The sequence below is a fragment of the Artemia franciscana genome, chromosome 20, assembly GCF_032884065.1.
Source record: "Artemia franciscana chromosome 20, ASM3288406v1, whole genome shotgun sequence".
NCBI lineage: Eukaryota > Metazoa > Arthropoda > Branchiopoda > Anostraca > Artemiidae > Artemia > Artemia franciscana.
The window spans coordinates 16,828,769-16,841,004 of record NC_088882.1 but is presented as its reverse complement, the minus strand read 5'-3'; the positions used below and the strand labels follow the sequence as shown (position 1 = coordinate 16,841,004).

The 12,236-nt window shown below is 34.3% G+C and overlaps 1 protein-coding gene across 2 annotated transcripts in view; it reads right to left on the bottom strand.

The window, feature by feature from the left end:
• LOC136039815 (sulfotransferase 1A3-like) overlaps window positions 1-12,236 on the bottom strand; it is a 28,497-nt gene that overhangs the window by 7,264 nt on the left and 8,997 nt on the right. The window contains exons 2-5 of one of the 2 annotated variants that reach the window (XM_065723722.1): window positions 9,336-9,405; window positions 6,452-6,677; window positions 3,240-3,463; window positions 394-520 (exon numbers count right to left, since the gene is read on the bottom strand). In XM_065723722.1, coding sequence (XP_065579794.1) covers window positions 394-520; window positions 3,240-3,463; window positions 6,452-6,665 — 565 coding nt within the window. In that variant the 5' untranslated portion in view covers window positions 6,666-6,677; window positions 9,336-9,405. The remainder of the gene's footprint in view (window positions 1-393; window positions 521-3,239; window positions 3,464-6,451; window positions 6,678-9,335; window positions 9,406-12,236) is intronic. The other variant, XM_065723723.1, reaches the window with a different exon arrangement.

Genomic DNA, 12,236 nt, shown 5'->3' with positions numbered 1-12,236 from the left:
CAAATTAAATATTCAATTTACAAAGTGTGCTAACTTTTTGTCCAAAGGATACCAACTTTTGAAAATTGGAATTGACCTTTAAAACATAAACGAAATGATCTTTGAACAAAAGAAAGAAAAATAATGGAATGAAATTAATTATTTAGCTTTCGTAAGCTTCTGCTTTCACTTTTTGAAGAAAGTTGGATTTCCTGTTTTCCAAATAGAAAACACATTTGAAATCCAAAGATCTAGAAAACTGGATTTCATGTTTTTATTTTCTATGCTTATAACTCATATACATAACAATTTTATAACTTTATAACAATTTTAACTTCAATCCCACTCGTATGTTTCTCCTTTCAAACTTTTGCATTTACCTTCTTATCTTCTTTAAAACTCATTTTTTATTACCTTCATCTTTAATAAAGAAGTCAATAAATTCATCCAGATTTCCATTAAACCCAAGATATTTTGTGAGTTTGTGGTGATAATACCAAGAAACAACGACATCTTTAGGGTTCCTGGCAACGTAGATAACCTGCAAAGATTACAATGATATTAAAGTTTATACCAGAGGAAAAAAAGGGACTACTTCTACAAAATCTAGCAACTCTAATACTTTTCGTTCTGTTACTGGGTCAAAACTTCATACGGTAAGATCAATAAACGCTATGTGCATACAGGTTGTCAAAAGGGTTGATTTTTAATATCTCAGGAACGTCTGTTCCTGAAACTTTTCAAACATTAGGTTGAAACTTTCCGGGAATGTAGGGTGAGATTATGAACTAATCAAAAATCATTAAGTGCATCCAGGTTGTCAAAAGGGCGTATCTGCAATACTTCAGGAACATCAAAAGATATTAAGTTGAAACTTCCAGGGTGTATTGAGGGGGTTGTTGAACTACACCAAAAGACAAAAAGTGAATTTTCACAAACTTTTATTCCTATTAATGATTTAATTAAACACACAAAAACCAGTAGACTTAAAAAGTGTGTCTCTTAGGAAATTGCAGATCCCAGAATAATAAAATTGTTTTACTAGAAGACGGTTCAGCCTCAAACTACTGAAATTAAAGCTCATCATTTTACCGTAAGATCCTAGAAAAGTAATCTATCTTTTTCTCTATTGTAATACTTTAGAGGAGTAAGCCACCTCTTTGACTGGTAAAACTTGGCTGGAAAACTATTAACTGCATATTTCAATGTCTCGTAATTGCATATTTCTTTTTCTTTACTTCAGTTTGGATTAGTTTTGATTCTTACTGCCGCTTATCTTCGAACTGGAAGTTTTTTTGCTCTTAACTTTTGTTTCTGACTCGTTGTAACTATCGCTGACGCAAGATTTCTCAACTTAATATTTCTTTGTTCTACTTGTTCGTTTAACACTGCTTGAGACAATTTTTTTCGATACCCTTTACCATAGCTATTCGTGTTAGTCTTGTCACATTTGATGGTCTAGGTTGTTCATTTCTCCTCTACGCATTATAAAACTGCTTAAAGCACCTTTCGTAAAAAGACTGATGATATAAAAATGATACCTGCAATACTTAGGGAGGGGGAGAAATGATACAATTAATTCTCTTGAAATGTGCTTTTAATATGACGTCAATCAGGATTTTTCTTGTCAATCACATGTTTTTTGTGTAATTTTCATACCTCCCAAAGATGTATAAGAATGAAAGTTGAAAATTGTTTCGTCTTTGCAGAAGAAATATGACATTTTTGAAATCCATGTATTAAAAGGCCAAGTAGAGTGAAAATACAATTTGATAGTTTGAATTGTTTAGGTAAAAATTCACACTACCGAATATGTCTTAAAAGAAGACATTTTCACGAAAAAGACTTCTATATGAATTTATTCAGTTACTTGTAGTAGAACACAGAAAAGTTTTTAAAAAGAAAGACGGGTTAAAAATGAGGCAAAAAAAAGGCTAAACACATAAAGCACTAAATAGTTTAAGATGGTGTAGCTTTCCTTTAAAGGTTTACGGACGCAAAGCGGTTTTAAACATAACAAAATACTGCTAGTTCTTTTCACGCTCACAAAGTGAAAACACTGACGAAAATGTCCTATTCCCCAGAAAAAAACAAAGTGGCAACACTGACCAAAATGTGCTATTCCCCAGAAAATTTCCTACTTCTGAAACAACCAAAAAGGGATCATAGAAAATCATGGTTTTCAGGCATGAACGAACCAAACATCGGTCTAGGGAGCAAACATAGTTTTTATTTTGTTTTTCTTGGTAATATAACAAAATGACCTGTGGCTCATTTTTTTTTTCTCAATCGTGTGTGTTTATCGTGTTTAGCCTAAACACACATAGGCTAAAACCCGTTCAGTTTTTTTCTTTTTTATTTTACTTTTTACTATCTGGTAGTCATATTCTCGGTGTTTGTCTCTAGAATTTCGGGGGAAAATAACATATAAACCAAACTGAAGGTTACACATGGAATAGTATTGCAAAATTATAGGATCTCGGGAGCTAAGCCAGAAAAGCTTAAATGAATAAAGTCCATCTTACGTTTATTTACAAATCAAACTTAAATAATCTTGTTCATGAATTTTTCCCGTGATATCATACAATTATATGGGCTTTTCTATATTGCTTTACGAGATATCATTGCAAAGTTTATTTTGCAAGATTAATGGATCTTTTTTATTGTTCTAAGAGTCTGTAGAGATTTCTTTTAGTCAATATTTACAGACTGGGATAAATGTGGCTATAAAAGCTTGTGCTAGTTATATCAAGTTTAATTTGCAGGTACAGTGTGAGTGGGAGGGTATGGGGGATCTGCACTAAACTTTAAGTCTACATTTTATTTAAGGTGAAAATAACTACAGCTCCTTGAATTTTGTAAGCCAATGACATATTTTATGCTCTGAGAGCCTCATGCTTTCAGTAAAGAGCGAAAGATATCATCGAATTATAAAGTGAGTGTTTCACTTTGTGGTATCGCTTTTCTTGGACGCTGTTTTTAATGCTTGATCAAGAATTTTAATCATGTTTCCAAAAAAATATTTGGATATTTCTGTAGATGCAATGCATATTTAAAGACAAAAATTAGCTAGTTAAAATTACTAAAAAAAGTAGTTTTAATAATAGTTATGACATAAAAATTATCAAATTAAATCTCGAGGACTCTCAAAACATTTTTCAAAAACCCCATGAGCACCCATGGATCTTGAATTAAAAGCTTCTGTGCTGAATAAATAATTACGTTATTTTAGCAGGTTGGGTGAAAAATTGACAGCATACCTTGCTGGTGTCCAGTAGCTTTGGTGGAAGAAGATAAAAGGGTAAATGTGTCTTTATATATCTCGGAGGCTTCAGACTATTTAAGCGTGTTCTTTCTAGAGAGCATATCATTCCTTGATGAACTTTTTCAAAGAGACGAACTCGCATGTCTAGTGATTTCTTAGCACCCGAATAGTCAAGGTCATTGCCGATAAGCCAAGCCATTTCAGATACCCAATTTGTACCTAAAAATTGTAATTATAGCCATTAACAAGAAGTATCTATCTAGTGCCGCAACAAATGACCCTGGTCCGTTTAATAGCTACTACCATCTTTGCTAAGGATATCAGAGGGTTAATAGTTGGTCTTTGTCTTAAAGGGTAATATTAACCCCTACTTTTGACTAATCAATCTGCTATATGTTACTTCTCTGATCTTACACCATTTTGCTAAGTATTTTTCGGAGATCGATGAAAAAGCTTCTTAGATTTTACAGATCGTCGCCAGATGCTGTTAGATTTTCTTGATATGTAGATATATCAATACCAAAGTTTCTTTCTTAAAGTATCAGTTTATATTAGCAAGCCATTGTTTCTTGGCATTCATTACCATGAACGGTTTAAAATGAAATAAGACGAGAAAATCAAAGTGAAACATAAAAAATAATTTTTTTCACAGCCTTCTGGCATGTGTCTCAAAGCTTTTAGCCCCAAAGTAATTGAAAGTAAATTAAGTGTGTTCTAGAAATTAGTCATTAATAATATGTTTCTATAACCAGTCTAAACTCTTAAAAGGGCACATAAGAGCATATTTACCCCTAAAATCTTTGTTATGAACCCCCCAAAGCCCCTGGGACAAGGGCTATAAATTATGTCAATCGCCCATTGTTTACACATAATTCTTATGATTAAAATAGGGAGGCATGTTTGATCCTTGTTCTCCAAAAAGGCTAAGTGCCTTAAAGTTAGTATTTCAGGAAATGTGGAGGAAGATATTAAACTAAATATGAGACTCAGTGTATATGCAGGTTGTCAGAAGGTTGTATCTACAATACCTCAAGAACGTTAGAGGGTATAAAGCTGAAATTTTCAGGATATGTTAAAGGGGTGTTGAACTACATCAAAAGATAATACATGCATCCATATTTTTGAAGGGGGAATCTGTAATACCTCAGTAACAATGAAGGGTGTTAACTTGAAACTTTCAGGGGGTTTTGAACTAAATAAAAAAACCCAATATACATCTAGGTTGTCAAAAGGGAGTATCTGCAGTCTCTATGGAATGGCTAAGGACATCAAATTGGAACATACAAGAGGGGGTGTTAAATTGAATCAAAGCAAACTACATGTATCCAGATTGTTGAAAGGGCATATCTGCAATATCTCAGAAATCTCAGGTATGGTTAACGGAATGAAGTTGAAGCTTCCAGGGCATTTTGAGAAGGATGTTGAATTAAATCAAAAGATACTATGTAAATCCAGGTTCTCAAAGGAAGTATCTGAAATATTTCACGTAGAGCTAAGGGTATTAAGTTGAAACTTTCAAGGAATATTATTTTAATTATATCTTAATAATATTTTTAGGAGAAGGCTGAACTTCTCCTATAGTAGAAACTATATGCATTTGGGGTGTCAAAAGAGTGTATCTTCAGTATCTCAGGTGTGGCTAATTTTATTGACTCGAAACTTCGATGCATGCTGAGGAATGCTCTTGAACTAAATCAAAAGACAATATGAGCATCTAGGTTGTCAAGACGATGCATCTGCAATATATCAGAAATGGCTAAGTATATTAAGTTGAAACTTCCCGGGTATATTAAGGGGGATTCAAAATAACCTCAAAGACACAGTGTGCGTCCAGGTTATCAAAAACATGCATCTGCAATATCCCAGCAACGTCTGAGGGTATTGACATGAAACTATCAGGGGATGTCAAACTAAAGCGGAACACAATATCTGCATCTTACCGATGTTTTAATTCCTGACCACGAAGATACCTCAACTCAACTGGAGTCTTAGAATTAAGAGAGCCTCATCTAGAAACACATATGGTTGCATTGATTCTTGACCTCTCATTTGTATTCTCCAAACCAGAACTGTTTTTAATAAACGACCTCAAAATTCATTTATTTGAATAAACAAACACTTAAAACAGAATATTGAACAATAAGATTCTTAGAATCAAATGGTCGATCAGTACTCGTCGAATTTATGGTTTTAGCATGATGGAGGTTAGTAAGGCTTCAGCCCTATAGATGACGAAAAATAATACTGATTTTGAGCCCGTCTATATGAAAAATTAAATTGAAAAAAACAAGTTTTTTCAACTGAAAGCAAGGAGCAACATTAAAAACAAAAATTATCATGTATCTGAAGGAGGTTGCCTCCTCGTCAACACCTCACTCTTTACGCTAAAGTTTTTTAGTACTTTTAAAAAAGCTTCTTGTTGTTCTAATAACCTTTGTAAGAAAGGTACGTAAACTAACCTAAAAAAAACTTGTTTTTTTTTCAAAATTTAAGCTTCTGAAAGAGAAGTAAAGAACGACATCAAACCATAGGTGAGTAGACATAATAATTCAATATTAATAATTCAAACTTAAAACGAGAAAAAATTACGACAAGAAAAAATAGGGCCAACACTCCCCAAGCCTTATCAGAGCGTCATTTGTGCTTAACTGAAAATGGTTAATATTGTATACTTCTTATCTTATATAGTGTTAATACATCAAAAATTGCGAATACTTTCAGGTATTAATTCTTTATAGTCAGTTCACGTTTATTTTCTTTCTTGTTGAGTTGCTATTATTACAAATAAAAATAAACTACTCGAAATACAAAATGTTTTAAGTAAAGCGTAAATGACTCCTTGGCCTTTAGAAGGCTAAGGGGCATTCAGCCGTACTCCTATTTGTGGTGGCGTTGAGTAACTCCTTTGTACTCAAGTATGGCCGTGTTTTCATTATGGCTTTTTCAGGCAAAGTCGCCCGTGCTTTTTTATTTTTCCAGGCAGTCCCAGTCTCCTGTCTCCACTTTTTAAGAATCAAAAACGCAAACAAGGTGCATTTGAAATTGCTTTTTTCTGAAAAATCTGTTTTCGATGAAAGAAAAGCTGTTTTTACTCCGCCAACTTGGCCTGAAAAGGTCATGATGAAGACATGGCTTAACAGGCTGTAGCACTATTCTAGTCTGGTAATTGTCAACTTTTTCAAGAAGAAGGTAAGAGTAGAACTTTACCTGCTTTTGGAAACGTAACAATCCAGACATCATTTTTATCGACAGGGAAATTATAAAGCTCAGTTGCTTTTTCAGCAAAGCCAGCTGTCATCATAAATCCACCCGGATTTGTCGTAACCATCCCTAGTCCATCGGAATATCCAAACGAACTATAAACTCTGGCAGCTTGATCACCATTAAGTGGATCAAATCCAATGGGAACTGCTCTGGTCATGGTGAACTATTTCTGAAAGAAAAATTAAGAAGGATATATTAGTTTAAAACACTGGGTCACCTATGTCCAAACTTTTGAAGGGGGAGGCTAAAGGACTTGCCTAGAGGGCAAAGCACATAAAACAACGAAGATTTGTTGTTCAATATATTTCAATTTGGTGCAGGAAGGCTCCTTTAGACCAACCTTCCGGGGGCAGGGGTTAAGTTCTTCTCTCTCATTCCTGTCCGTATAATTTAGAATTCTACTATCTTTTACTTCAAATTAGAGCTCTCAGTCACGAATGACAACTAAAACTGAAAAATGTGTGCGTGTATCTGAATCCCTGCTTAACTGAGCCCCGTTCAGCTTAACCCATTTCACTTAACCCCCATTCAACAGAATCCCCGTTTAACTGATTCCCTGTTCGTGCAAGTCAACCCCCATTTAATTCACCTCCCATTCAACTCAACTCCATTTAACTCAATCCAGTTTAACTCAGCCCTCATTAATTCAACTCCCATGCAACTCAACCCCTGTTCAACTCATCCCATACTTAAATAAACCCTCATTCAATTCAACCTTCATTTAGATCAACCGTCACGCAACTCGGCCCCGTTTGATCCAACCCCATTCAATCTCAGTGCTGCAACTGTGAAATTCAAGTGTGTTCAGGCCCTGGGCATGAAAAGTTCACTAATTTGAATAGAGAGAACAGAAGGATTTTTTTTTTTTTTTTTTTTTTAAGGAATGAGGGAATAGTTTTATATCAAAACAGCATGAAGAACACCTACATAAGAACTAACTATTAAATAAAGACACTTTATTCTTGTCAAATTTTATGAATTCCGAAGGGCCAAATTATATTTTCTAGGTATTGTTGATTTAAGAGGGGTTTAGCTTAATGGGGTTGATTTGAATTGGGGTTTAGTCAAAAACGGTTGGGTTAAATGAGGTTGAGCCATATGAGCGATGAGTTGAATTAGGGCTGAATTGTACGGGGGTTGAGTTGAAATGGGGTTGAGTTAACCATGGGTTGAGTTGCACAAGTCTTTAGCTAAATGGTGTTGAACTAAATGAGGGCTGACTTCAACTGGGTTTTAGTTGCATGGGGAGGGGGGTTAGTTTAATGGGTTTGAGTTGTACGAAGATTGAGCTGAAAAGGAGTTGAGTTGACGTGGGCTGAGTCAACGTGGGCGTGACTTACACGAGGGATCAGTTAAACGGGCTTGCTTGCGTAGGGTTTGGATAAACGATGGTTCAGTTGCACGGGAGACCCCTCCCCAGAAAAAAGATAAGCATGCTTATCTAAGCCCCGTATTAGAATAGCTCAATCTTCAAATTAGTACTTTTATCCCTCGTAAAAACTGTGGCATTTCATATCAATTTATTCATTTTTATGCGGATCTTAGAATTTCATCTAGCAATAATAAGATGACAGGCACAGTTATGTTTGAAATTTTAAAATAAACATCAAATGAAAGAGCACAGTACCCCAACACAACAAAATGAAACTGTAAATGAAAAATTATAAGCAGCCAAAACAAATGAATGGAAAATTATAAATTTATCATTCCTCTTTATTTCTTATTTTTTGAAATATATACGTGTCTGTGTGTGTGTCTTATGGAAAAAGTTTTTTTTAGTTAATAACGTATAAAACTGTATAAATCAAGTATAAAACAGTAACCTCTCCTTTTTCCTGTTTAAATAATACTAACATTTAAAAACGAGATGATCAAATAGTCTCAGTTCTTTTCAAAATATGCTTTTGCAGCCAGTTTCTTCGTGGTCAGTATCTTTGTAGTCAGTATCTTAGACTATATATATGTATATGTATATATATATATATATATATATATATATATATATATATATATATATATATATATATATATATATATATATATATATATATATATATATATATATATATATAAGTCTCAGGACGAACAACAATATTTGTCAAGGCATATATAACCTTTAAGTTTCTTGTCTTTGTTTTTTTTTATAATTCTACCATTACGGATTTAACAAGTAATACATAACCCAATCAGAATTTAAAGAATCGTTTTATTTGTTAATAATTAAGGCATATAATTTTTTTTTCAAACCAGATGCAACTATTAAACAGTAGAATAAAATTAGAATTAAATACGAAATTATATGGACTCAGAATGCTGGGTCTTCTAAGACTAAAAGAATAAAGTATGTAAAAATTCACTCATTAGGATTTTTTAAGGTTTATAGAAACAATAAACGGTTAATTAAGCAGCTTTTTTGGCATTAGATATTCATATGTGGAAATTGGAAAACGCTGGGATGTCCGACAGTATTAATTTAAAATTTCCAAAGGCGGGGTACTACTTTTAAATACACTTTTCAACTTTAATCCATATTCGATATTGATTTGTATATAGATTTTAGTGCATGCTAAGAATCGTGATTTTGAATAATAAAAATATTCAGATGAAATTTTATTATATAAAAAAAAGGATAAATGTGTCAATAGTTTCAGAGTAAAGTTCTATTGTTGCGGAAAAGGAAGAATGTTAAAAATAAAACCCAAAGCCTTATTATGTCTAAATAACTAACTCGTTTCTTTCAAAATATGTCATAGTAAAAATAACCTAGGTTACACTCTCCAAGGTATTCTAAGACAAACATAACCTAAAGAAGAAGAAAATGACTTACCAATGTCAGCCAGCTATGCATGAAGTTTGGAAAACTTCTGCACTGTATTCCCGATTTATAGAGTTTCCAGCTAGAAAAACCGTATGTTTACCGTCACAGTTTAAGTTATCAGTTGGAATTATCTTAATTAGTTGATAAAGCAATCAACATAAACAATTATGAAGGAAGTATAAATATTAGTCTTTTTAAGGGCTTAGTACAGTCAAACGAATAGAATGAATTTGGGAAACCCTTTATGAATCCGGTTTAAAACATTTTCGTGAAAAGTCTGTTTTTGACTGCATTTAAAATGACTATTAGCTAGATAAGGGATGCCAAATTTGAGGCCCATCAGCTACATGCGGCCGGTACAATTGATTTTTAACGCCCCATTGTCAACTTAAAATGTGTCAATTCTTAAATGCGAAAAGCCAACCCTCACCATAGTTTAATAATCCATTTTGGCTGTAAAATTTCGCAGCCATGGTTGATATTAAAAAAACATGTGAATCATTTAAATTATCACTACAGGGAAAGGAACAACTTATACAAATATGTGGGATTAAATTAATGTATTCAGATAAAAGCTGGATTTATGGAGAAAAACAAGCGAGGAAAAAACTTTTCGAATTTTTTTTACATGTGGCATGAGCAGATCCTGCGCATACGCATCATATCAGATGCATATGCGCATGGGCACTGGCAAGGCGGCAGGAGGGGGGCGGCATGGTCGCCATGGAAATTGGGGACTATAAAGTAATTATAAGGAAACCAAAGGATTGGGAGCAGAATAGTAGTAGTAGTAGTAGTAATAGAATGCAATTAATATATTACACTTACATCTACGGGAGATAGGATTAGAGATTGAGCCGCCTAAAACAGAATTTCTAGTGGTGAATAATATTAGGGATTTCCAGCATCATTTAATTAGGGTGGGATCAATGAAATTTTTAATAAGGATTCCATTAATTACCTTTGGTTGCCTTTTGGTCCGTTAATTAAAGCTACGCGGGAGTTGGTGTTATCCTCTGTATTGGAAAACTTAGGAAAAACTAATGGGCTGCTAGTCAGGGTGACGTGTCGTTTTAATAAGCAAACACTTGCTATAATTTATAATTCAATGTTTGCACCTCATGTATTTTTCATTGTTCCATTTTTGAATTTTTTAAGTAAAAGGGATAAAAAGTGTATCCTCGTTTACTTTTTCCGGTTTTGTAAATATTTTCTTGGGATTCCACTATGGTTCAAAAATAGGTATACTATGGGAAAATTCGGAATATTTGATATTACTGTTAAAATAGCTAAGAAATACGATCGATTTCTTAGACGATCTAGAGAAAATATATTAAATTTTCCCCTTAATTTTTTTGTTTAATGGAAAAATAGTTTTGTCGCCATAGCTCTAATAAAACAACTGTTTATGCGTTATGTATTATGAGTGTTTATGCGTTATGTTTATGAATTTTAGCAACTTCACAAATTATTATTCTAAAATTATTCCAAACATCTTCCATGTTCTCAAATTTTAAACTCTCATGTTTAATAGCCAACTGTTCCTGGAAAGTTTCTCTCAAATTCTTATCCTGGAGTCTACCAGCATCATATGTTCCTGAGAGGTAGATATCCTTGAGAAATTTCAGCTTTAAATTGACCCTATACACTACTAGATGGTGATCTTCCCTCATAACATCAATAACAGCACTCCTATATACCCTAGTATATTGAATTGATCCTGCCAGTCTTTGTTTTACTATAACATAATCAATAAGTTCTGCTATCTTACCATCACGTGAATACCATGTTAACTTATGGGCCATTTTATGACCAAACACCGCATTGGTTAAAACTAGAAACGCGTTGCACAAGATCTTGATCTTGCGCCTCTTAAAGCTTGCAGGGATGTTCGAGACGCTATGAGAATTGGGAGCTCAAATTGTGCGAAAATTGCGTTCGAAGACGAAATTTCTCTTTCCTCGGCCCTTAAATCTGGACTGAAGATAGGCTATGAACTATTCCGAGTGTATGAATATCGGCGAATTCCTAGGTGCTGCAGGAAATGTCAATCACCTGAACACCTTGCTGCAAAATGTCCCGATAAAAACTACAAATGCTCACGGTGCTCTGGTCCCCATATGAACTCCAGTGACTCATCTTGCAGTAACACCCCAAAGTGTGCAAATTTTAGTGGAGATCATGTTGCTTACAGTTTTTGTTGCTCCAAACTAAAGTCTCTTGCTAATTCCAAAGTTCCACGGCCTTCTCGCTTCCAATCATGAATGAGTATAAAGTCTCAGTTTGTTCTTTCAACATCAATGGACAAAGGATAAAGTGTTAAGCCTTGATGAGAAACTAGCTAATCATGATGTTGTTCTCTTACAAGAACACCTGCTCCCAAGTTGCAGTGTAAACTTTCTAAGGCGAAGTTCTCAACATGCTGTTTTCATCACGAATGCCCGACGTACCCGAGGCAGGCCTTCTGGCGGTCTTGCCTATATAATTAAGCGATCTCCGCCTAGCTATTTGTCTCCTAGCTACTACCAATCCTCTGAACACTATCTTGCAATCCGGCTTGCAGACGTGATCATAATCAACGCCTATTTGCCCCATGATAGAAGATCTGTTTCTTCCTTCTCCAGCTATGCGAATGCCTGCAATAAATTAAAGACTCTCATATCTGGTATTGAGCGTCTGGGTTACAAGTGGGTGCTTATAGGCGACTTAAACTGTGACATCACCGTTTCCTCGACACGAAAGGAAGCGCTTTTTCAGTGTCTACCGTCAGTATTTAAGGTCCTAACGAAAGACCATAGTTTTATATATATCCACTGTAGTGGTTCTGTCTCAAATTTAGACCACTCTATCTGCCATCATTCATTAAAAACTTCAGCAGTACATGTTGATGAAGATGAGAGAGATTATGAT